The sequence below is a fragment of the Saccostrea echinata genome, unplaced genomic scaffold, assembly GCF_033153115.1.
Source record: "Saccostrea echinata isolate AGI-Se365-2 ecotype Australia unplaced genomic scaffold, CSIRO_AGI_Sech_v1 ptg000003l, whole genome shotgun sequence".
In the NCBI taxonomy this organism is placed as follows: Eukaryota; Metazoa; Mollusca; class Bivalvia; order Ostreida; family Ostreidae; genus Saccostrea; species Saccostrea echinata.
Window position 1 is genome coordinate 9,820,876 of NW_026889752.1, and position 25,156 is coordinate 9,846,031.

General features: G+C 33.0%; 1 protein-coding gene and 1 long non-coding RNA gene across 2 annotated transcripts; one reads left to right on the forward strand and one right to left on the reverse strand.

Annotated features, from left to right (window-relative positions):
* Positions 1 to 4,434: 4,434 nt before the first annotated feature.
* On the forward strand, positions 4,435 to 11,664 carry LOC133178857 (uncharacterized). Its single transcript, XR_009720053.1, has 3 exons — positions 4,435 to 4,518; positions 9,855 to 9,903; positions 11,533 to 11,664. It is a non-coding gene; the product is annotated as an uncharacterized LOC133178857 (long non-coding RNA).
* A 9,981-nt stretch (positions 11,665 to 21,645) lies between these two features.
* Positions 21,646 to 24,797, reverse strand: LOC133178858 (uncharacterized). The gene is made up of 3 exons (XM_061313531.1): positions 24,669 to 24,797; positions 22,358 to 22,429; positions 21,646 to 22,119 (listed from the first exon to the last, which is right to left on the reverse strand). The coding sequence occupies exons 1-3, from the start codon at positions 24,712 to 24,714 to the stop codon at positions 21,659 to 21,661; spliced, it is 579 nt and encodes a 192-aa protein (XP_061169515.1). The 5' UTR covers positions 24,715 to 24,797; the 3' UTR covers positions 21,646 to 21,658.
* Between the last annotated feature and the right edge of the window lie 359 nt (positions 24,798 to 25,156).

The window sequence follows — 25,156 nt, forward strand, 5'->3', positions numbered from 1 at the left end:
TCCATCCTTCTTTTTCTACTTTTGCCTTCATGGCCCTGTATGTCATCCACATTCCATTCAATTAACTTAAATACTGGGATGCATATTGTATACATGAATAAACTCATTTCAGGTATCCGACTTTCAATAATATTAACGTTAATAAGTCTATATTTTTCTTCGTGGAGAATAAGTTATAAAGTCAAACACCAGTATTTCCTCTGAGTTATACAAACATCTGTGTTAAATATAAAGGTAACAAATACTTAAACATTTAAAAAAAAAGATATTCTTAAATTAAAGTATACACATGTATGTCTTTCGTAGATGAAAATTAGTATGTACTTGATTGTACAGGAGCGATCTATACTTCCTCGTCATAGATTGATTGATTGATTGATTGTATATTGTTTTACGTCCCATTCGAGAATTTTTCACTCATATAGAGACGTCACCATATACCGGTGAAGGGCTTCAAATTTTGACCTTTACTCGGCACTCAGGGCCATTGAGCAGTGAGGGATCTTTATCGTGCCAACGCCTGCCGTGACACGGGGCCTCGGTTTTTAAGGTCTCATCCGAAAGACCCGCAACTTTCACTCCAAAGTGCCGAGCGCATGGCGAAGGAACAGTTGCTACCTATTTTTTATCGACTTAGGTCTGTCGCGGCCGAGATTCGAACACACGACCTCCCGATCACGGAGCGAGCGCTCTACCGACTGAGCTACCGTGAACGGTCCTCGTCATAGAAGTAAAACATTATAGAAAATGTGCATTTTTTACAAGGACTTTTTTTTTATTTAGAAAATTACTTTTTGATTATTTTTCTTCTCCTTTAATTGTTATTGTTTACCGTTAGAAAGTCCTTCAATTCGATACTCTGACATCAATCTAACTTTCACTTCAAGAAATAAAACTAGGATCAGTTAAATAATAGATCATACGTTTATTGCTTTTCCCATTCATTTTAAAACCAGACATGTTTATGGCAAAGAAAATCTTTTGTTCCAGCCGATGTTTGTCAACATAAAAAAGAGAAAATATCTGTTTGTAATTAAAAAACCTGAATTAAGACCTCACATGTAGACTTTAGAGATTCTTAGTCTTTAATCTAGTTCATATTTATATAGAAAAAAAAACTTGACTTTTCTTAAGAAATTAAAATGAACACTAGTCAGACTGAATGCTTTTCTAATGTAATCGATATCTATAATGGTTAAAATAAGTTAAAGGCTAACATGTATTTCATTCTTTGAAAAAAAAAAAAAAAAAAAAAAAAAAATCATGAAACTGGTCATATTACGTAAATACAGCTTCATTTCAATGTCCCAAGGCTCACCATTTACCTGGAGGGTTCACATATAATATAATGGATCTAATATAAGATATCTTAGTAATGTTCTTAGAAAATTCTTAATTAAAATTTTTAATTACTTCTTAAAACCTTACACCTCTTGTTCTGTCACAAGTTGCCATCCCCTCATTCTCAAATTATTTCCCATGTTTTTCAGCACATCTATAACATTTTGAGTGTTGTTTTTATTTACAATATAAGTTATGACATCAGTTTCTTCATTTTGATTTCTCTATACAATAAACACCCTACCAAACTTTCTCTATTTAGTATATCCCATATACTTTACAGGTAACATTTGACATATTGGAATGGCTAGAGAGATATGTCTCCTAAATCAGGAAATCCAAAGATTCTATTTAATCAAGCATTTTAAATTCTTTTTTTATCAAACAAGAATACCAAAAATGGTTGTAGATATTGCATTTTGCAATTTCAAACGAGAATGCTTTATATTCTTATTTTTGACGATATATAAAATAAGGAAGATCTATGAACCCATGAATACAATTGTATTAGTTATCTAACGAAATTATTTCTATAGCTAACTAAATATACGTATGAACATGTGCGATGAATTAGCATTGCGCAATCGCTGAAGTATTTGATCACAGGCAGAAAAATAATTGTAGTATATCACTGTATCTAGTAATTTATTTGCTAATTACCCTGGCAATTAACATGCTTATTCTAGCATATTCGGATCAAAATGCTTCTGTCTCTGCTGTCTTCTACATTCTATTGATAAACATATGATAATAATACTTATACTGCCACACATTATACAAAAACACGTAGAGTAGCAAACCGAAACTTACACTCACATTTCTGAAACTTCCCCCAGAAAATAAATGGGATTTTATGCGATCAATCTTTGTAGTTACTAAATAAAGGGTAGATCAGGAATAAGTGAGCGTCAGGTGGAATTTGCCGAAAGCCTGCATTGAAATGTCAACAATTGTTTACAGATTTAGATACCCGTACATTTATGAGATTTCTCTCAGCAAAAGTAAAATGACGAATTCAAAGATTTCATGTAGAAATATGTTAGCATTTGTTCAATCTTTTACGAAAAAAATTATAAACACGTTCAAATAAAATGAGAAAAATAAACAACTAAAATGCCATTATTAGTTTTATTCTGCATGATGACGAATGGAAGGACATATTTCATGGAGGCCCGGATTTATTTCAAAGCCATTGGTTTTCAACTTTCAAATTAAACACGTAAATTTTAAATATGTAGGATGTGGTATAGTTACATGCAAGTTTTACTGCTAGTTGTTTTCTCCTTTTTTGTGTTTTCCTTTTTTATGACTTTCTTATCTTTTCATAGTTTTTAGGAAGGGAAAGGGCTTCCCAGAAATTTGACAACTTCTATTGTTCGTGCCATTGGTCATATTAAGGGGTACATTTCCAGTGCTTCGTATAAAGTTACACTATTGACCTTGTTTCTATTTAGTTTGCAGATTCGACACGATGACCATTTACAATGTTAAGTCCTCTTCACAACCTCTTGTTACTTCCCTAACAAAAAAATATACTATATAGTAAACAATAGTAAACTATAGTTTACTGTAGTTAACTATGGTAAATCAAAGTTTCAAAGTTATCACTATAGTAAATTAAAGTTTTCATAATTATAACTATAGTTCATAGGGATCACTATAGTAAATCAAAGTTTTCAAAGTTATCACTATAGCGAAAGGTGGAATGAGGTGCCTAGGAAGAGTAAGCTTCCTCTTTCGACCGGCCACACCCGCCTTGAGCCCTTTGTTTTAATTAGGTAGACGGAACATTCCATAGTCAAATTTAGTATAAAACAAATGCCTAACAATTAGTATGAAACACATCAACCGAAATACGACCAAGTGATAGGTTATATTTGTTAACAAGGTCATTATAATGACAGTAGAATCTACGAAATGCTGACTTTAAAAGAGGTTATTGAAATTCCTGTAACATCAACTTATATTTCAGTAGCCTCCCTCGTTTTATAAATTGGTCGAAGTCAGAGCATGCTCTTGAGTGTAAGTTGGGAGACATAATTATAAACACCATATGCAGTTGATAGCGGAATATTACTACATAAATCAGGAAAGTTGAATATGGAAAAGCTGATACATCTCGTTTGTAATACAATTTAGTTCTTAGTTGGCCCTTATCGTCTATAGTCATTGAAACACCCAAATATGATTTGGCAAACTCTGTGGTGTCTTTTATTTTAAGTTCACTGGGACATATCGAGTCGACATATGAATGGAAGTAGCTCTTGTTAATTGATAAAACGTTGTCGATATGTCTGAATGTCAAGTTGAAGGCCACGGTAAGTGTTTGCTTCTTCTCATGTAGAAGTTTTTGAATAAATTCTGGTTCATAGGAATATAAAAACAAGTCGGCTAATAAAGGAGCACAATTAGTACCCAGCGGATTTTCAACAGTTTGTTGTCAATGGGGAACTCGAATATCCTTTCAATATCATTTAATTTCTATAAAATAATTGATTCTGATTGGATAAAAAATTCTTTTGATAACTGCATCAATAGAATTTGGAGTTCGCTTGCACTTAGCAGCCGGAACTACTTTGTCTGTCTTTACATGTATATTTCCCGCTTCCAGAAGTTCATGAAGGATCAATTAAATACTTTTTCTCTAATAGATATTTTCCTGAATTTCGAAACTTGTCCGTTGCGTTCCTGACTTATTTTCTACTTTCGTTTCTTTTTGAATTACCCCCCTTTGCTAAACAAATCAGATCGTCTGCATGACAACAATACAGTAATGGGAAAGAAGGAAAGAAATCAGCATACCTATGTTAAATGTTTGACTTTGAGATAACTGGTATGACAAAAATGTTTTCATGCTACAAAAGCGGGAAAATGCCGTTAGGAACCGAATGATCGAGAAAAACGACACTGCATGAATGAGGACGGAATTCTTTCAATGTTAAACAGTAGGCAACAAACTCTTTCAGATTTTACAGCATGGACAGGTTGTGATTCATATTTATATGTTCGGTTTGAAATTCAGATGAAGAGATGCGCAAATGAAATCCAAAATTTCTGTGACATATAGAAAGAGCTGTTAAGATATCCGAGTAGCATCCCTTTAAATTTACGAACCTAGATAGGTTACCGGGGGAAATATACCCATTGGGATATAGCAAAAAAATGATAACACAACAGGTAAGTTTTTTGTGTTAAAGAACTGTTAATCATTGTTAGAAAAGGTTGGTAGTGACACGACAATATTTGAGAACGTTTTTTCTTCGTTAGGCCTAGATAGCCATTTTGAATTTCAGCAACATTGTTCTGATATATTCCTACGCACTGTTTTTGATGCGTAAATTTAATAGCAAGCTGAAGGAAAGTTTCATTTTATTATTTTAAAATCATATAATTAAATGATAAGAAATGAAAGTAATATTTTTTTCTTTGACCGACGTATCAAAGAAAAAATTTGGACAGAAAACGTTTTCATCAATTCGCTACGCGCATTGATGACGTTTTCCGTCCAAATTTTTTCTTTGATACGTCGGTCAAAGAAAAAAATATTACATTCATTTCTTAAATCAATTTCAGAGTATTGTAGAATCAGAATGATTTTTAACAAAGTAATTTTGTTGATGATCAATCACAAGATAAGAAAGTTTCCGAGTTCCATTTTTATTGAGGCAGTTGTCTTTTTTGTCAGTAAGAATCCTCTATACACTGCATACTAAACAGTTATAATTCTGTGGCGTTTTTAGGCAGTTGGAGTATTCTGATTTTATTTTTATAATAAAAGAAATAAAATATTACAAAATATAGCTTAATTTGTAATTAAATTTAAACATTCTCATTTTTTTCAAAAGGTCTAGATAAGTTAGGTGAACACTTTATATTTGAATGCATTTTCTCCACTTGAATTGAATAAACAGTGATTTCTGTTGATTCCTACCTCATTCGCTTTGAATATTTTCCTGGGAGTAAATGCCAGGTTTCCTCATATGTTGAAATGAAATAAATAAAATCAATATTTTCATCCTCATGCGAAACAAAATCATTTTTTCAAAGTCCAAAAAAGTTGAGCTTTAGGGTAAAGATTGTCTCTGACCAAAACAAGATTTCTATCTGAAAATGGAAAAATATTATTACGAGTATTTAACTTTGATTTCCACATTAGCTAAAATAACATAGATGATGACAAATAATTTTCAATTTTTTATTTACATGAAATGTTTTTAATATAACCTGTATTTTAAACATATATTCATTCTTCTCCCTGTGGCTGAAAAAAAAAAAAAAAAATCTTTGAAAAATTACACAAACGATAGATTCATATAAAAAACAAGGTTACTGTCTTAAAATATGAGCGATATTTGGGCGAGGGTAAGAAAACGTGATAGAGGGCGGAGCTTGCCGAGCCCTCTATCACGTTTTCGAACCGAGCCCAAAATATTGCTTATATTTCAAGATAATATCCATGTATTTTGTTTATCCTGCAATATAATTTTACATCAGACCTCATTTTCAACCGATTTGGGTACATCTCTGCAGTTGAAACTAAGACTTCACGGTGTAAACATTGTAATGTGTATGACGTGACAATACTTTTAAAAGTCGGAATACATGCACGAGGTTTTGTTAGGGAATTGACCGAATAAAGCTTTGGATTATTAGGTTACCTTTATTAGGTCAATGCAAGAGGTAGTTGTAGGATAAAGATTATTAAATGAAGACAAAAAGTGAAACAAAAGGTTTTATTGATATATGTATGTATATGCATGTATATGTAAGAGTCACATCTAGAATTTATCTGACGACCTAAATACAGTGAAAAACGAATGTTGTCCATTTAGCATAAACTCTGTCGAATATTAAATATAAATGACCCTTTAAAATAGCTAACAAACAAAAGAAACAAGATTGTGGGGGAGGGTCGAAATATTTCTCACATTTTGAAACATTTACTAATATATAAATGATCATTTTTGCTTTAAATTGTAGTGTAAACAATTGGTCATCTTAAATTCATGGGTAATCCTTATCGTACACAAATACATCATATAAATTACTTTTATACAACATCAGATCACGGACCTGTGACGGTACATATTGTCGTTTTGTACATATTGTCGTCGGCGACAATATGTACCTACCCTCACTGCACATATTGTCGTCCATCGGTACATATTGTCGCCGGCGACAATATGTACCGAGACGAGCCTTAGTTTCTTCCTGCTTAATGGACGACAAAATGTACAGTCAAGCACCAGCACATATTGTCGTCGGCGACAATATGTACAGTCAAGGTCGGTATATATTGTCGTCTATACATTGTTTTGACGAATATTTACTTGAGAAAAGAAAGAGAAATTGACGAACAGACACACGCACGGAGGGGGACAGACAGCATTACTCGCAATACGGTAGGGAGAAAACTTTTTGGTCAGAAAATGTGTCCAGGATTGATGTACATCACTGTGAAATATCAAGATACCGTAATTCTTGAAATATCTGATAAATCAGCTAGTCTTTTTTTCTTGTAATATATAATTGGAGATTGAATACAGGTAATTTTTTTTGTTCAGTAGTAATATTATTTGGAAATTATTCTTATATACGATCATATGCCGATATAATATTATAAATATAATTTATTGTTAATCATAATATAAGAATAACGCAAAAAATAACATTTTTAGATCACCTGAACTGGAAGTTCAAGTGAGCTTTACTGATCACATTTTGTCTGACCGTCCGTCTGTCTGTTAACTATTCATAATTTCAGCTTCTTTTCAAGAACACATTTTTACAACAAACAAACAAACAAAAACAAAATTTTACATAGGAATATATACAGAAAATCTTTAGAAATTTTCTCAAACACCAAAGACAGATGTAGCACCCCCCCCCCCCCTCGCTTGGTGGTTTGATTTTTTTTTTTTTTTGCTTTGGTAAATTCTGTTTGTTTAACTTGTATATACTATATACTTATTCCACAGGTAAAATTTCATAATTTAATAATAAAGTTAACATATACAATAACACTGATGGACGACAATATGCGCAGTGAGGGAAGGTACACATTGTCACCGGCGACAATATGAACAGGACGACAAAATGTACCGTCACAATCATGCTGCATGAAATAGCAAACGAGACACGTCAGTGTGATTCTCACACCAATGACATTCACAAAACTACCAAAAAACAGCAAAAGACATCTTTAAACAACAATATCTTTGGGGCGACAATATGTACAGTGAGGGTGAGGCACATAATGTCGCCAGCGACAATATGTACATATGTAACTTTTCAGTCGGCGACAATATGTACAGATGGACGACAATATGTGCAGTGAGGGTAAGTACATATTGTCGCCGACGACAATATGTACAAAACGACAATATGTACCGTCACACGGACCTAACAAATACGGATGTTTATTTATTTCGCATGACAGGAAGTTACTCCGGATTAAATATTTTGCTTAAGAAAACGTGAATAAACAAACCTGTAATAAATTATTTCCTGAAGTAAGGTTAATGAAATCGGTAAATGATGTGATTTAATTTCTGTGTGTGGGTTTTTGGTAACTAAACGAGACGTGACATTTACAAGTTTGCATTCCAATTTCCTGATCATAAACGTGTAATTATATTTCACAACGTTATAATTTATATATTTCATATAATGTACACTGTACATGAACATGAGATTCAAAATATATTAACATATGTACATGTATGTATTTAGTACATACTTGTGTCTCATGGACCTAGATTATTTGATAACATAATATTAAAAATATAAAGATAAGTGCGTCATATCTCACACACAATGCGATCGATGAATTTGTTTACGATTGAAAAAGAAAAAAAGAAACGAATTCTCCCGAACAAGGTTTCCGCTATAAAGCTGAATGAGCTTGCGAGGTTCTCATGGTTTTGAATTATAAGTATAACATGATTATAATTTCCAGTAAATGAGATTATGACTTTAATACAATCATAAAAAAAACTAAAAACTAAACCAAAAAAAAAGAAAAACAAACAAACAAACAAACAAAAAACAAACGAATAAAGAAAAAAAAAACAAACAACAAACAAACAAAACTAAATAAATGAATCGGAATTTAAATGCTGAGAGTGGTTTGTAAACAAGGGGTTTCAATGTATAATATGATTATATACAATTATTATCAATTAATTAATGTACATGTACACTGTAAAATATTTTTTTATTTCTACTCTCATATCACAAGAAACAAACATAAATGGTAATAATTCGAGCATTTACTCTCTCTCTCTCTCTCTCTCTCTCTCTCTCTCTCTCTCCCAATAATCGAAATATTTTTAAAATTGCCTATGCAGCGTAGCGATTTAGTGATTCGCCTTTTTTGTTGACTTATTAGTTAAAACAATGATATTATATACATGTTATAACGGTCGAGGAAGTTTCTCTACGAGCGTGGAATGAATGAAGGAAAATTAGAAGTTTTGGTTGAATATTTTGGTGAATATTTTAACTTCGTTACAAAGCGTCCACATAAAACAAAAGGTACACACAAGTTATGTTTCAACAGTAACTTTAGTCTGTTGTCACATAATTTAAACTTAATATTTTTACACTCTTTTGAGTTGAAATTGATGAATGAATACAAAGCTAGGCATTTTATAACTGAATTAGTTTTTTTTCGAAGGAGGAGGGGGGTAAACAAGTAAGCAAGGGTTTTTTCGGCCCATAGTCTATGAAATTACTAAAGAGAAGTCTGGCAACATGAAAAAGAAAAAAAAAAAGAGTAGTATTCATGAGATTCTAATAAAAAGTTTAATCAAATTATTTTTTAATTTGAATAGTTTTATATCTCATGGCTCTCATGGAACGCGGGAGGGGAGGGGGCGTGCCTCCCCCGATATTTTTGTCGGTATGGCTACATGTATAGTATAGCTGGTGCCACCCTTTCTCACTGAAAATGTTTGGCTGTGCAACCCCCCCCCCCCCGAACAAAACAAAACAAAACAAAAACAAACAAACAAACAAGCAAAAACAATAACAAACAAAAACAAAATTAAAAAAAAACTGAAATTGATCCCTTGGGCCTAGATCTTGTCGATTTAATAAACCGATAATTCGCTGGAACTGCTCCATCCCCCTCATTGGATCCGCCTATGCATACACAGGTAGATCAAAGCAACATCACTGGCCACACGGATATAAACGCTTAGGTTCACCATGGCAAGTTCCGGATGTATTTAAATGTTTAAATAGGAATGTATAAATGTAAGTACAAATGTGCAACAATCCATTATATTTGTTTCCTCTGAAAAGCATAGTGTAGTTTCATAATGCCATTAAAGTTTAATTAACGCACGGTTAACTGAAACGTTTGCCAATTTTTAGGTGAGTAAAATTTCTGATTACTTTTGTTTGAAATAGTCTAAACTGAATCATGTAATTTTTCTTTCTCTCATCACAGGGTTATATTACATGTACTATCAATATGTGTTTGCTATAAGTTCGTACATTCTTTCCAGTGTGATGCAAGTGAGCTTAACAATTTGCAGTAGCCTTCGTAAATCTAAGGTAAGTACGAGCCACACACAATCATTCGCCTCTTTAATAAAAATTCTCCTTTCCATAATACATATAAATACACATAATAAATGTAATGTTGTATATGAACTATATTCCTTGTCCATTGAGAAAAGGGATATTTTTTTTTATAACGAAACGATAGCGTGCTATCTATACTTTAAGTTCCATCTCTCTCTTATAGATAGTTTTCCTATGAAGTGTTTTGCCTCAGAGTTATTCCCCTTGGCCGCCATCTTGTAGGTCAAAGTAGTGAATTTTCCTCTTTGAGCAACCAATTTTAAATATGCATGCCAGAAATATATGGGGGGAAATGTTTACAATATTGAAATTAGAATTAAATGAGGCTTTTAAAATGTATATTCGTAAGAAAAAACTTATCTTCACCTCAGTGCCTAGTATAACAAATTGAACTTGGTTGAATAATGAAGGGATCTGGGGATGTTGACCTAGAATATGGCGGCCATGGGGAAATAACTCTTGCTTAAAACACCTCGACAGAAAACCATCTATGAATAAAAGGGTGTAAGTGACATGTAAATATGGTATGTTATATGTAAGTGTTCTGACAGGTAACCAAAAAAAACAAACAAACAAACAAACAAACAAACATACAAACAAACAAAACTTTGATTTTTAAGTGTGTCCCTTAAAATATGATTTGCATAATAGGTTTTAAAATTTTAGCAATGATTATCTAATTAAAGGGGAGTAGTTACACATGAACCTAGTAAATAATTCTGTGACGATCAGATTGATCACCTGGAGCCGTCAAAACTCTTCAAATGTTCGAAATTAAAAATCGAAGTATGTTCCTCCAAAAAGTGAGAGGGGTATAACTCGCCAAAGCCCCCCCCCCCCCCAAAAAAAAAATCTGACAAGCAAAAAAGAGGAGTAATTTACCGTCCAAATCCTTGAATTTGCCAGTGCTCGACTCGACCTTGCAACATCAAAAAAAAAAAAAAGGTTGGGGGACTGGGGTTGGAGAACCAGCATCTAAAGGAAAATTTAATATTTCTATACTCAGAAAAAGGGGGGCGGGTTCACCCCCCCCCCCCCCGCGTTTTATGGGCCTGAATAGTAAGTGAAGCAAATTTTTTACCCTTCACGGTGGAAATGATATCAAATGTCATTAAGTAACTTAGTGTAGAGAAGATAATCTATATAGAGAAACAAGCAAATAAAAACAGGTCAAACACAGGGACACCCCACCCCCCGAAACAAAGATCAAACAAATAAAGTATATAATAACATAATAAAAAAAACACACAAACAAATGACACTGTTAAACAAACAGATATGTTAATAGCTCACATGTTCATTAAGTCAGATTTCTGGAGACTGATTTTTATTGGGGGGGGGGGGTGTTTTTGTTTGTTTGTTTGTTTGTTTTTAGTTTTCTATATGTTAGTTTCTATTTGGCTCATATACTGACATAAATTTACATTGCAAAGTTCAGATTTGATAAAATTATGTCATTGGAATGTGACATAAATAACTCTCACAGTTTAAGATTAAGAACTCGGCATTTTAAAGTGAATGTTATCTTTTTCTTCTTTTTTAATCGACTGGTTTTTTTTAAATTGAATATGATAAGAATCAAAATGTTTAATTTTTCAGACAGATTCAAGAATGGGAACATTTGGTGGACATGTTATTCCCGGATCGTTTCTGATATATGTAGGAATCTGGTACACAATATCCACTCTTCATAAATATTTCGATGCAAAGCAGCGCAGAGTACAATTTAAATCTTCGCTATATTATACAATTATGGACCCTTTCGGTGGTGAATATGGTTTGTTATTCACCAGAAAAATATCAATATTGACCGAGGCGAAGCCGAGGTCAATATTGATATTTTTCTGGTGAATAACAAACCATATTCACCACCGAAAGAGTCCATAATTGTTTTATTATATAGTCCGGATTTGAATTAAGAAATTGAAGGCTGCATGATGATACCACTTTCATTTACGAACTTCTGTCGTGGAAAAATAAAAAAAAATGTCCAGATTACAAGTTATAGCTTCCGTGTTTTCCTTTTGCTGTTTGTAAGACATCGAAATGTTTAGAAAATAATCCTGCGATAGGCTTGGCCAATGTTTTTCCTGCTCAGATACACAGCTGGCTCCGGCCGTTGCAACCATTGTTTACAACGTTGTTTGAGGTGTTGATTGTGACGTCACAATGCCGCTGCACGCGCACCGACCCTCCGGTGAATACGGCTTCAAAAGCAGTGAATATGTAGTGTTATGAACCGTTTGCGTTTGTATAGATTATATACGGACTATAAATAGACTATATAATAATATCCATTTTTCTTTTTACCTTGGAAAATACAGAAAATACCACTGGAACCAATATTGAGATTGATTATGATTTCAACTGGAATTATTGTGGAAGTGCTTGATTCATTAATAAAATCAAAGCCGTTCCGAATGAACAATCAACATCACGTGACCTTATACGCATTTTTCGGACAAAGTGCTGTTATAGATTTATTAATGTTTTATAGGGTCTCTCTTCCAAAAATGCAGATTACATTTCACAGTTATTAAACCTTGGAATGAACGCATTTTTGTTCAGATATCATCTACATGGCCGAAATGAGCTGGATGTTTTCTTGCACACTTTGCTTGTCTATGCAATTCTGATCAACATGACGGGGATAGCATTGGAAATAATATATCGCAATAATATTGTGTGTGCAATGACGAAATGTTTTGGGTTTCTCTTTCAAGGAACTTGGTACTGGCAATTGGCATTCATACTCTATCCACAGTTTTCCTTTCAGGCCGTATGGAAACCAGACGATCACGCTGCATTGATGTTGGTTGCTCTGAAGTTTACCTGGCACATTGCTGCAAACTGTGTTATCATGTCTGTCTTTGCTATAATAATGTCGTGGCACTTTCGTCAAAAGCAAAAGATAATTCATCAGGAGAATATATCTCCTCTCTTACGAAACTACATGTACTTACAGAAGATTGAGGTGGGACCATACAATTTTATACACTTTACAGGCCTCTAATTTACGTTTAAAATTTAGACGCCAGCTGGCTTTTAATCAAAAAATAATTAGTCCCCAATGCAAATTTTTAGTCGCCAGGCAAATTCTTCTTAGGCGTCAACATTAAAAGTTGATATAAGTCAATATACAGACCCATTTTGGTAGCACGGGAGAGGTGTCTATTGCAATCGTAAAGAAAAAAAAATCAATAAGAAATATAAGTCAGCAAAAGACCAAATCTTTAAACGTGAGCATGCGTAAAAAACTCCATCGTCTCAATCCACTGTCCTGATACAGCTCTCTCTCCTATAAGCCAGAATGGGAGAGGATTTACCTTTTGGATGTGGTTTGTGATGATGGTAAAACTCGTATTAAATTTTTTATCGATCATTTCTTTTAAAGAAACATGAATCTCATGAAATATTCTTTTAAAATATAAAAATATCAAGGATTGTTTACACGATTTACATTTTATACTCGTCCGTACAATTAACCTCTAGACAGTATCTTTAATAAGTGAGAATAATTGATCACTTCACCCGTTCAATTGACTGCGTTTCACAAAATTAATGTCGATTTTCTAAAGCTAAAAAATTACCCTAAAGGACATCGCATGTTTCTAAATTATTTGAAATTAAAAGCGTAAAACGTCCGTTATGACCACAGTTTATAAATTTTGAGTTTTTACTACGGATAAACCGCGGTAATGCACCAATTATTGACTCAAATGAAAACCCCTGAATTAAAAATCTAAGTTAATTAGATAGCGATCACGTGACCCTGTGACGTCAAAGGCGACAATGACTGATCAGCTCTTCACGTCAATCTTACTAAAATATACGCGATAGAAACTGAATTTTCGGCATTGTGGACGACCAAATCACTGATTTTATCAATATGAAATTGAATATCCAGCCTTATATTTTACAATTGTCAGCAAGAAAAAAAATCTGAAAAATCTGTTAACATTGTGAAGAAAAAGCAGCGACGATAGCGAGGGAGACACGGCGAAGACGAAGAAATTCGTCATCACAATACAATATGATTTGTCATCTTATCACATGTATTAACTTATTTGATTTACAAATTTAATACTATATAACTTTGTTATTCTTCGTTTTAAACATAACATTAATTTACATATGTTATGTAAAGGATGGCGGTGTTGCAACCACTATTGAAATAACGACCACTATTGAAATAATTATTTCAATAGTGGTTGAGAGTGCATTTCAAAACTAAACACAAGTTGTAACCACTTTTAAAATAACGTTTCTTATTGAAATAATTATTTCATTAGTGGTTGAAAGTGCATTTCAAAACCAAAAACTGGTTGCAACCACCATTTAAATAATTATTTCAATAGTGGTTGAAAATGCCTCTCAAAACCGAACACAGGTTGCAACTACTATTGAAATAACTATTGAAACAATTATTTCAAAATAGGCTTTTAATGTTTTCAAAACTTAAACCAGGTTGCAACCACTATTTAAATAATGTTCACTTTTGAAAATTAATAAAGACTTCAATAGTGATTAAAATAATGATTTCAATAGTGTTTGAAATAATTAATTTATAGCTGTTGACAATGATTTCAATACCAAAACCATATTGCAAGCCTTATTGAAACTAGTAGACTAATTGTTCACAGAACAATTAGAGGTCTTTCCACCTTTTTAAGTGTTTCTATGTAATTTGGGCTGTAAAAAAAAGAAGAAAACTGCAAAAAAAAAAAAAAAAAAAAAAAAAAAAATGTTCTTTCAGCAGGGATCGAACTCGGAACCCTTAGCTTGAAAGGCAGGCGCGCTAACCACTACGCCACCAATTCCGATGAAGATGTATGCAGTAAACTACCTATTTAAGAATAAAAAATTGTTGTACAACGTAGTTATCTGAATTGAATAGTTTTGAGAAACATGTTTCCATATCATTTGGCTTTCAAAAGAACAGAAGAAAGAAAGAAAGAAAGAAGAAGAAGAAGAAAAAAGCAAGAAAATAAATAAAAAATCAAAAAAAAATCGTATTTTGCTGTACATTTATTGTCGGGCTCGTTTCTCTGTAGAGTTCAAAAGGTCTTAGCGCATCTCCAAAAAAAGATGGTTTTTTTTTTTTTTTTTTTTTTTGCGATTTAGGGGCCAATTTTTCTCTCTTTCCCCTTCTCTCTTCCTTTCTCTTCTCTCTTCCTTTCTCTCTCTCTCTCTCTCTCTCTCTCTCTCTCTCTCTCTCTCTCTCTCCTTTTTTCTTTTTGCTTCCGTGTTGATGGCATTTGTTTACATAGTTACCATGGAAGTACAATGCATGCATGACATTTGTTTTACTGTGCATATCGTAATTCTATTTTTGTGCACTGTGCATTCGAAGGTTTAATTTGAGGTGTTTAATGTTCTGATTTAGTTAAACTACTTAGAAAAGTACCGATGAAATAAATCGGACTCGAGGCTAATGGTATGTAGGTCGTCATATAGGAAAACATGGACTGGACTCAAAGCGACCTGACTGCGGATCCTAAGATTGTTGCAGGCTCAGTAAGAAGATTCCTGAATGAAACAAGCTTCCATGTGGGTTATATTAAATGCAGCTATGATAAATAAAATGATCTACATGCATTTTAAAAAGAAAACAAGATAATTAAAGCGTGGAATAGTTTATTTCATACATTTATATTGGTTTAACACCCCCCCTTTCATATATTCTGTATTTCTCGTATTTTGGATGACCTTGACCTTTGACCTTGACCTAAATTTTAAGGTCAAAGTCCCTAAAGTAGTCGAAGACACTGTCGAAGGTTTCGCGTCTCTACGGTCAATGGTTTTGGAGGAGTAGCGATAACAAGGTTTTTCGCACAAGGGGCAAGAACTTTTTAATGCGTCAGGCTTAGGGGTTGAAAAGTGAAATCTGAAAATAGTTTTAAAAGGACATATGATGTATTTAATGTTATGTAATATATGTTGTAAGACAAAAGAGATATAAAAAGAGCTATATTTCTCATATTTAGAGTGACCTTGACCTTTGACCTTGAACAGATTTTGAAGGCCAGATGATGAAGAATCCAATGCAGTTGGTTTCGTGTCTCTACGATTTATCGTTTAAAATTTTTTCATTATTCGTGAGGAACAAAAACTTTCAGGGGGCAATAACTCTTCAAAGTGCTCGATCTATCAATTCGCAATACCAAAATTGAAAAGTCTTCTCAAGTAGTGGAAGACATCGGTGAAGGTTGCGTAACTCTAGGGTTTACGGTTTCGGAGGAGTAGCGATAACAAGGATTTATTGCGAAAGGGGTTATAACTCCTCGAGGGTTCAAAGTTCATATACGCAGGGTCAACTGCATAAATCTTTTACCAAGTACATTCTTATGAACCATGAGTCTTTTCGATAAATCTTGAAACTCAAAAACACAAGGCGGAGAAATAATAATAATAATAAACAGAACAATTTCAATAGGACTTTCCACAGAAAGGTGGAAAGCCCTAATAAGATGAAAGAGACATCAAAAGCACTGACTTTTTCATGTTTTGAATGACCTTGACCTTTGACCTTGACCTAAATTTCAAGGTAAAAGTCCCTAAAGTAGTCGAAGACACTGTCGAAGGTTTCGCATCTCTATGGTCAATGGTTTCGGAGGAGTAGCGATAACAAGGTTTTTCGCACAAGGGGCAAGAACTTTTTAATGCGTCAGGCTTAGGGGTTGAAAAGTGAAATCTGAAAATAGTTTTAAAAGGACATATGATGTATTTAATGTTATGTAATATATGTTGTAAGACAAAAGAGATATAAAAAGAGCTATAATTCTCATACTCAGAGTGACCTTGACCTTTGACCTTGAACAAATTTTGAAGGTCAAATGATGAGAAAGCCATTGCAGTTGGTTTCGTGTCTCTACGATTAATCGTTTAAATTTTTTTCATTATTCGTGAGGAACAAAAACTTTCAGGGGGCAATAACTCTTCAAAGTGCTCGATCTATCATTTCGCAATACCAAGATTGAAATGTCTTCTCAAGTAGTCGAAGACATCGGTGAAGGTTTCGTAACTCTAGGGTTTACGGTTTTGGAGGAGTAGCGATAACAAGCAATTCTTGCGAAAGGGGCAATAACTACGAAAGGGGTCATAGGTTATATGTATTGGGTCAAATTTGTTCATAACTTTTTATGACCTTTACGATGATTAAGAAATCTTTTCGATAAACCTCGAAGCAAAAAATCAGCGGAATAATAATAATAATAATAATAATAATAAACAGAAGAAAATCAATAGGTCTTTCCACAGAAAGGTGGAAAGACCTAATAACCCCACTACTGAAAGAGAAATATAAGGATGACTTGTTCATTACGTTTTCCAACATAATAAATTAATTTTTTGAGTTTAAAATATGATGTGCAAATTAATGTTTCCCTTTCTTTTCTAGAAATTACCATTAACATACGGAAATCTTTGATATAACTGACAACCTATAATTCATACAAAGTATGCAAATGTTATATGCAAGCTGCCAGTGAATTTGGCTGACATGGCGAAAACGAACATCAATCAAAATATGCAAGTTTTTAGTAATTTTGTTTCATAAGGTTCATCTTTGACATTGATTTGAAAAGGAAAGGGTCATAAATATAGATAGTGGTAGAAATTAGAAATTCTACATTTAAAAGAGAAAGAAGAATGATTTCTATTTGTAAATTTTTTTTTGATATGGTTATTTTTGATAAAAAAGAATATAGAATGGAGCGAAACACTCGATCGTATTAATGGGCTTACCAACACTACAAATATGGATAGTAAATCCAACGCCTGCTCGTCAAGATATTTAAAAATAAAAAAAACTTCCACAGAAGTTAGTATAAACATTATTATAATACTGGGTGTTATTTCAATAGTGGTCACACGTATAAAACCGCTATTGAAAAAATGACAGCTTTGAAATAATTATTTCATTAGTGATCATGATCCTTATTTCAATAGCGGTTGCAATAATACTACCGCTACTGAAATGATATCTGCTATTGAAATATTTTTTCAATAGTTGTCGTTATTTCAATAGTGCTAGGAACAATGCACCCACTATTGAAATAACGACAATTACTGGAGAAATAATTTCAGAAGTGGATATTATTTCAATAGCGGTTTTATACGTTTAACCACTATTGATATAATAACCCTTAAGGTATTAACGCCTTTACTTAGTTTCCCGAATGGTTGATTTTGATGTATTAACGAGTAGAGACATTGGATTTTCTATCTATCCATATTTGTAGTGTAGGCAATCCCATGAATATAAGTCAGAATTTACTTCTATCTATGTTCCTTTGATTAAAATAAACATATTTTCATCTCAAAATTTGTACAGGCGTTTGACCAATTGCGAATAAAGAACCGATTAGGCGGTGCTGTTAATATATGACGGCATTATTTCAAAATCTATTTTGTTTGTCAAAGTAGTTCAATGACTTGCGGAATTAAATGTTGTTTCATAAAAGTTCAACCTTTCAAATTTCTTTTTATTTTAGTAAGTTAACATGTGAACTCATTTTACTAGTTAAGAATAAGCCGACGAGTTCCGAATACCTTAGCGGTTCCCATGCAATTCGACCCTAAATCAAAAATACCCGTCCCACAAATTATTAATTGACATGCTTAGGAAAAGTTAAAATAAATGCTTACCAGTACGTGAGTGATATTTCCAAAGGATAAAGAGAAATAACAGTCACATTTACAATGAAGAAATAACAGAAAACTAACGTAATATATAGTGTTTAAAATGGTTATTCGGAACTGGTAAAATGACAACAAGAAAATATTCTAATTATTTCTTTTTGACATGATTTTGGTATTTGTTAAAATACATATGAAACTTACTTTTGATAGTTAAACTTTTATGTGAAAAATTGACGTCTTTACAGACATTTTTCTGCAGACAAACGCATCGCGGTGATTCAGATTTATTGCATTGTAAAAGTATGTCGCCTGTTTCAAGTACGATAGCGAACACAAACTGACGGTAAAAATAAAAACTTCACATAATTCTAACACTCATAGATAAGCCCTCATACCATATGTATCAATTTATTTTTACACTTTTGAACTTATTAATTATCAGCTCTTAAATTATTAATTATTCGGAACTGATCAAAATTCGGAACTGCTAAAACGACAGTACACATAGATATCCCATAGATGTCTTCTTTCTCCTTATATTTTTTTTTCAATATTGGGGTTATTTCAATAAGGCTTGCAATGTGGTTTTGGTATTCAAATCAACAAAAATTGTGTCAATCACTATTGAAATCATTATTTAAATCACTATTTAAATCTTTATTTCAAAAATGAATATTATTTCAATAGTAGGTGCAACCTGGCTAAGGTATTGAAATGCATTCAAAGCCTCTATTGAAATCATTGTTTCAATAATGAACGTTATTTCAATAGTGGTTGCAACCTGGGTTTGGTTTTGAAATGCACTCTCAACCACTATTGAAATAATTATTTCAATAGTGGTCGTTATTTCAACAGTGATTGCAACGTGACGGTCTTAAAAAATAATTTAAAATAATAATAAAAATAAACAGTGCTGTAATCAGAGCTACAGGTTCTAAATGTTTGGAATAAAAAAAGGATATCTCAAAAGCCTTATATCTTAGAACTAGTTAATGTTTCTATAGTAATCAAAATCATTAATGCATGTTAGGATTAATTTTTTTCAGCATTTTTCGTAATTAAGCTGCATTTGTCGTTGATAACTCCGTAAATAGTGTGCATATTCTAATCTTTTATCACTGAATTGTCGCCTATGACGACAGAGCAGTATTTCGCCAAAATCTGACTGAAATATGCACCGTATTTGAATTTCAACTCTCAATATCTCTTAAAATATGCTTTCAACAATGTTTATTGTATTCAATATTTTGAAAAATAAAGTTGTAGATAATATTTTTCATAAATTATGAATTTTGAAAGAACATGCGATAAGTCCTTTAATGTCTGACTTGGTCTACATGAGCTTTACGTGTGCACTGACACGATGCGAAATTTCGTTTGCACGTTCGTGATTAAAAACAAAAAACAACATGAACAAGGTGACAAAGGAAACACTAGTCCACTGCTAAGTTTCAAACTTCTTTTCTCCTCTTTACGAAAAGAAAAAAAAAAAATTGGTGGACATTTTAATAGTTCTAGAATTTGATGATCCCCAAGTCAATTTAAACAAGCATTCTGAGAGTATTGCATTAGCAATACTAGTCCCCTACCGGCATAAGTAATCTGGTTCCCGTTAAAATTTGAAAATGCCACAATTCCGTCAAAAATCAACGAAGCGGGACAAAATGCAAACTTGATCTTTATCTCATCAAGGTAAAGTCTCAAACCAAAAATCAGCTCAATATCTGCAAGCGTTAAGAAAAAAATTGCGGAAAACCCTGAAAAACTGAAAAGGTCGTAATTCCGTTAAAAATCATTGAACCGGAACGAAATGCAAACTTGATCTGTAACACATCAAGATTCACTCACATACCAAAAATCAGCTCAATATCTGCAAGCGTTACAAAAAAAGTGCGGAAAACCAAGTTTGACAGACTGACACACAGACAGAAGAACAGACGGACAGACAGCTAGACAGACAGACGCTCAGAGGAAACCTATAGTCCCCTCCGGTTTCACCGGTAGGGGACTAAAAATTCTTTATATAGTAATAACTAATTGGAGTATAGAAAGATTCAACTATAAAATCAGGGTAAAGCGAAAACAACACGTTAATTCGTTAGAATTCCATTTCAAAGTAATTAACTGTATTAATATCTTCAAATATTTTCTAAACACTAGGGAACTTCCAAATTTACTTGATTATTATGTTCAATTAAGATTTTCTAAACTCAATATTTTACTCTCAAAAAGCTGTACCAATGCAACAACCTCAACAAACAAAACAGAACTCCACTTTGTGAAAAAAACTATTTTCCATCATGGGAAACTATACGGAAACCACATGTAAACCTCGAGTTTTTATTATTTTCCCAGTGGTTTCTCTTGCGGATGCCAAGTAATTCCGTCAAGTTTCCATGGTACGGAAACTATTACGCTCCGATTCCATTGGGTTTCCCAAACCAAGGAAACCTTGATAATATTGATGTTTCAATATGTCTGTATCAGGTTTCCGAATCTGAAAAACCTGGTTTTTCAACCTGTACTTGCAAACTACTTTACTTAAATTGTCTCAATTTTCCTTTTTTCCCTAGCATGTCCACGCCTTGACGGGGAAAATAATGTACCTTTTCTTAAATTTGTACGTATATTCAATAGCGCATTTATTGTCGAAAGATGTAGCTATATATGAAATTGTATATGTCAGATGAAAGACAATTTATAGTCACGAAGAATTTAGCCCCATACATGTTTCTCGTCAAAGTTAAACAAATACCACTTCAGTATTTTTTTTTTTAAATTGTACCAAAGCCCTTGCAGTCAAATAGTGCTGAATGCCTGTTTTAATCAGTAAGGGCAAAAGTGTAAGGTCATGATACTGATGACCTTACATGATATTCATGAATGTAAAATACTTTCACCTTTCAACAGTTTGACTTTTAAGTTCTTTACAGAACATCTCAAACGTTACACATAATCTTGAACGTATATAGGCCTATAAAAATTGAGAAAAAAATACAAAGACAACCTAAGTGCTGAAAATCGATTTGACAAAACCTGTTAGACATATTTCATCACACATGTGAAATGTTATTTCTTTTCATCACTGTGTGCATACAACACAGGTTAATAATTTTCCATTAACATAAGGTGGACACTCAAGCGAACCACAGACAGCTTTGATTGCGAATAGAAGATTTCCGTTATCATTATCTCCACCTCCTACAACAAACTCTGGATGTTCATTTAAACAAATGATTTCCTTAGGCGAATACCCAATCGGACCAGACATAAGATATCCGCCATATTGTTTCTTCCATCCCGGATAACATTCGTTTCTTCCTGGGATCATAACAACGGTGGAGTGGATCTTACTTTTGCAAACAGCACATGTATTGTCTTGAGTTCCTGTTCCGGGTCCAGCTACATCGGTATCCAGTTCTGATCCATACATCTGATTTACGTCACCCATTAATGACCAGTTTCCAAATATTGGATCAGGGGAAAGGCAAACATTGGTTACGGCTGATCCCTTTGTGTTGAATTCTGATCCTCCCAGATAACCTCAATAGGACAACAATGTATTTGAATTTTAACTTTTTGCATATGCAGATTTTTTATGAATCTATATATTTAAGTTGTGAATAAAATCGGATTATAAATCATTTAATTCAATGTACATGTACAGGTAAACAATCTCAGCCACAATATGTTAAATTTAGGAATAAGTAACTTTCTGGTGTTTCCTGTATCATATATTTGTTGACTTGCAAATTAATGTGCAGTGCAACATTTCTCCTACCTGAATATACCAATAGAGATGTGTTGTCTGGACATCTTGGTTTGCCCCAGTGAACAAAAATAGCACCACCACCTGTGTGAAGACAAAATTAACCATTACATTGCTTTTCCCTTGCCAAGATCTCAATGTATTAATTTTATGGAAAGAAGATGTAACAGTTTTAATTCATTGATAGCGAGGGTTTGAATCTTCAGGAAATGCATGGATGCCTAACCCCAAGCAGAAAAAAAACAACCAGGTTCGTATATCAACATTTTTTGATAAATATGAATATCTTTTTTTCTACAACAAATATATTTTTAGATTAATAATTTTACCCCTGTGGGAATAAAACTCCCTGAATAATCATATCTATCTATCTATCTATCTATCTATCTATCTATCTATCTATCTATCTATCTATCTATCTATCTATCTATCTATCTATATCTATATCTATATATATATATATTAGGGATGTCAGCGTATAGTCGACTATTCGACTATCAGTCGAATGGACCGACGATGGAATAACGAAACGATATTCGAATAAATAAATTCAATAAAAGAGTGATAAAGAGATGGAATTCTCATCCTAAAATTGAGAAACCGTCTTTCCTCAGAAACAGTCTATAAGATAATTTTCTCGTTAAACTGCTGACTTTACTTGTAGAAAGTAAAGTAATTAGAAATGTTTCACTTTCGAGAGAATTATTTGTCAACTAATGTGTTGTTTTTGTAATAAAATTATCTCGTTATACTGCGCTTTCTTTGTAAAATTATTAATTGGACTTGATCTCATACCATGTACCCATTATAGCCGTGACGTTTGGACACTACGATAATTATTATAAAATTAATATCTTTTTTTTTTTTTTTTTTTTACATATTTTAAAGACGTTTCGATAGTTGGTACAAAAAGGATATTCAAATATTTAACATTATCACAGACACCGTGTGTCCCCCCCCCTCCCCCTCATTTTAATAAGCTTTAAAAAATATATCGTACTGTCATTTTTATGCTGTACACACACGTACTCCAAAGTTGATATTTAAAAGATGCTTGATTTTCTGATTGACAGTATCTTTCTAATTTTTGGAGATCATGATTTCCAACAATTCGTGAGAATTTCCATTGGTACAAATTGTGTGTCGTTATTAGCAGAACTATTTTTCTATCCAAAAGAAAGAAATTTTGTTCAAAAACTTCTACATGAAGAGAAAAAGTCTCTTGTTGTGGTTTTCAATTCAACCTTTAGATGTATCTACAAAGTTTTACCAATTAACGATATTCATGTTTCATTCCTTTGTTGATTCGATACATCTCTTTCTACTCGAAATGAAAGAGTCCGATACATCTGTTTCATACTTGGATATTATATTCGAAAAAAGTTAATGGTAACCTAACAAACAAAAAAAAAAAAAAACAAAAAAAAACGTAATGAGAAACGTGATGATTTAATCCTTTCTATCGTCAGCTTTCCTTATTTATTTAGCAATATACCCTTATCACCGGCATATAAAGTTAATGTCTCCCAGTTGATTCGACACGCAAGATTATGCGCTATGGATAAACAAGTTGATGAAACAAGGTTATTGATAGTCGTTTTAAGTCAACATTTCGCAACTTGTATGATCGAAACAATGACATTGTCCGCAAATACAATCTATCATAAAGTTAAATGCTGACGGACGTTATTCATATAAATGTAAGGCCATTATTTACACACTGATTGACTACTGATTTTTCCGTTTTACGATCATGACAAAAAGCAGAAAGCAGTTGTGAGCTGTTGACAGGGGATGCTTACTCCTCCATGGCACCTGATAGATATACAGGCAGGAAAAATGAACAAATAGATTGTAGTATTAAAATATCCTTCTTCCCAATTCTTAGCAAGAAGAATAAAAAAATAAATTCTTAGATTAGACAATTGCTCCTTAGTTTACATTTAAGCTAAACAATACAGTAATCAAGTTCCAAAGTTCATTGGAACAATCCCAATTGAGAGCAGAGCAAATACGGACCCTTAAAAACATCGAGGTAGGATCAGATGCCATTGAGGATTAGGCATCACTGCATACCGGTCACACCTGCTGTGTGCTCGTAAATAGTTTCAACATTTCATTTCTGGTTGACCTTGCTTTTTTCTTGTTTTTTTTTTTTAATTGTTATTAAGGTTTTTATTTAATCATTATCGATAATTGCTTCAAAGTTTCTTCAGGTACAAGAAATGGAATGATATTCAAGCAACACGCTGCAAACAATTGGGGAAAAATATCAGCCCCGTTGGAGGAGTTCTAATCTATTAAATTTTTGAAAAAAAATTACTTGTTGTATGAAGGCCAGTCTCCAACGAACGATATTTGTCTTGCATATCTTGTAATTTAATTTCTAATTCCTGTAGACGTGTCTGTAAACTATGCAGAACGTTTTGGTCGGTCAGCAAAAGTCTCTTATCTTTCGATGACTGAAATAACAGCAATGATAACACAAAGATTATATAATTATATGCATATAAAGTACTCTTGATGGACTTCCTCTGTTTATATTTCAACCACAGAAATCGCACGGATAGTAGGTTTCCTCTCCGTCTGTCTGTATGCCCAACTGTCTAGCTATTCCTCTGTCTAACAGTCAATCTGACACATATAGATTTATGTTACATGAATGCAGATATTATGCTGATATTTTAGTACGTGTGTTAACCTTGATATATGACAAATATAGTTTGCATTTTGTTCCGCTTTAATATTTTTTATACGAATAACGGCCTTTTTCATTTTTTTTTTACAGTAAGCAGATGACATTTGCCGGTA

What these genes read in the sequence shown, in the direction of transcription:
- LOC133178858 (XM_061313531.1), bottom strand. Translation starts at nt 24,714, where the DNA reads ATGCAAGACAAATATCGTTCGTTGGAGACTGGCCTTCATACAACAA. An exon ending in GACTGGCCTTCATACAACAA is followed by an intron (nt 22,430 to 24,668) that starts GTAATTTTTTTT and finishes GTCTTCACACAG; the next exon opens with GTGGTGGTGCTATTTTTGTT. An exon ending in ATCTCTATTGGTATATTCAG is followed by an intron (nt 22,120 to 22,357) that starts GTAGGAGAAATG and finishes TGTCCTATTGAG; the next exon opens with GTTATCTGGGAGGATCAGAA.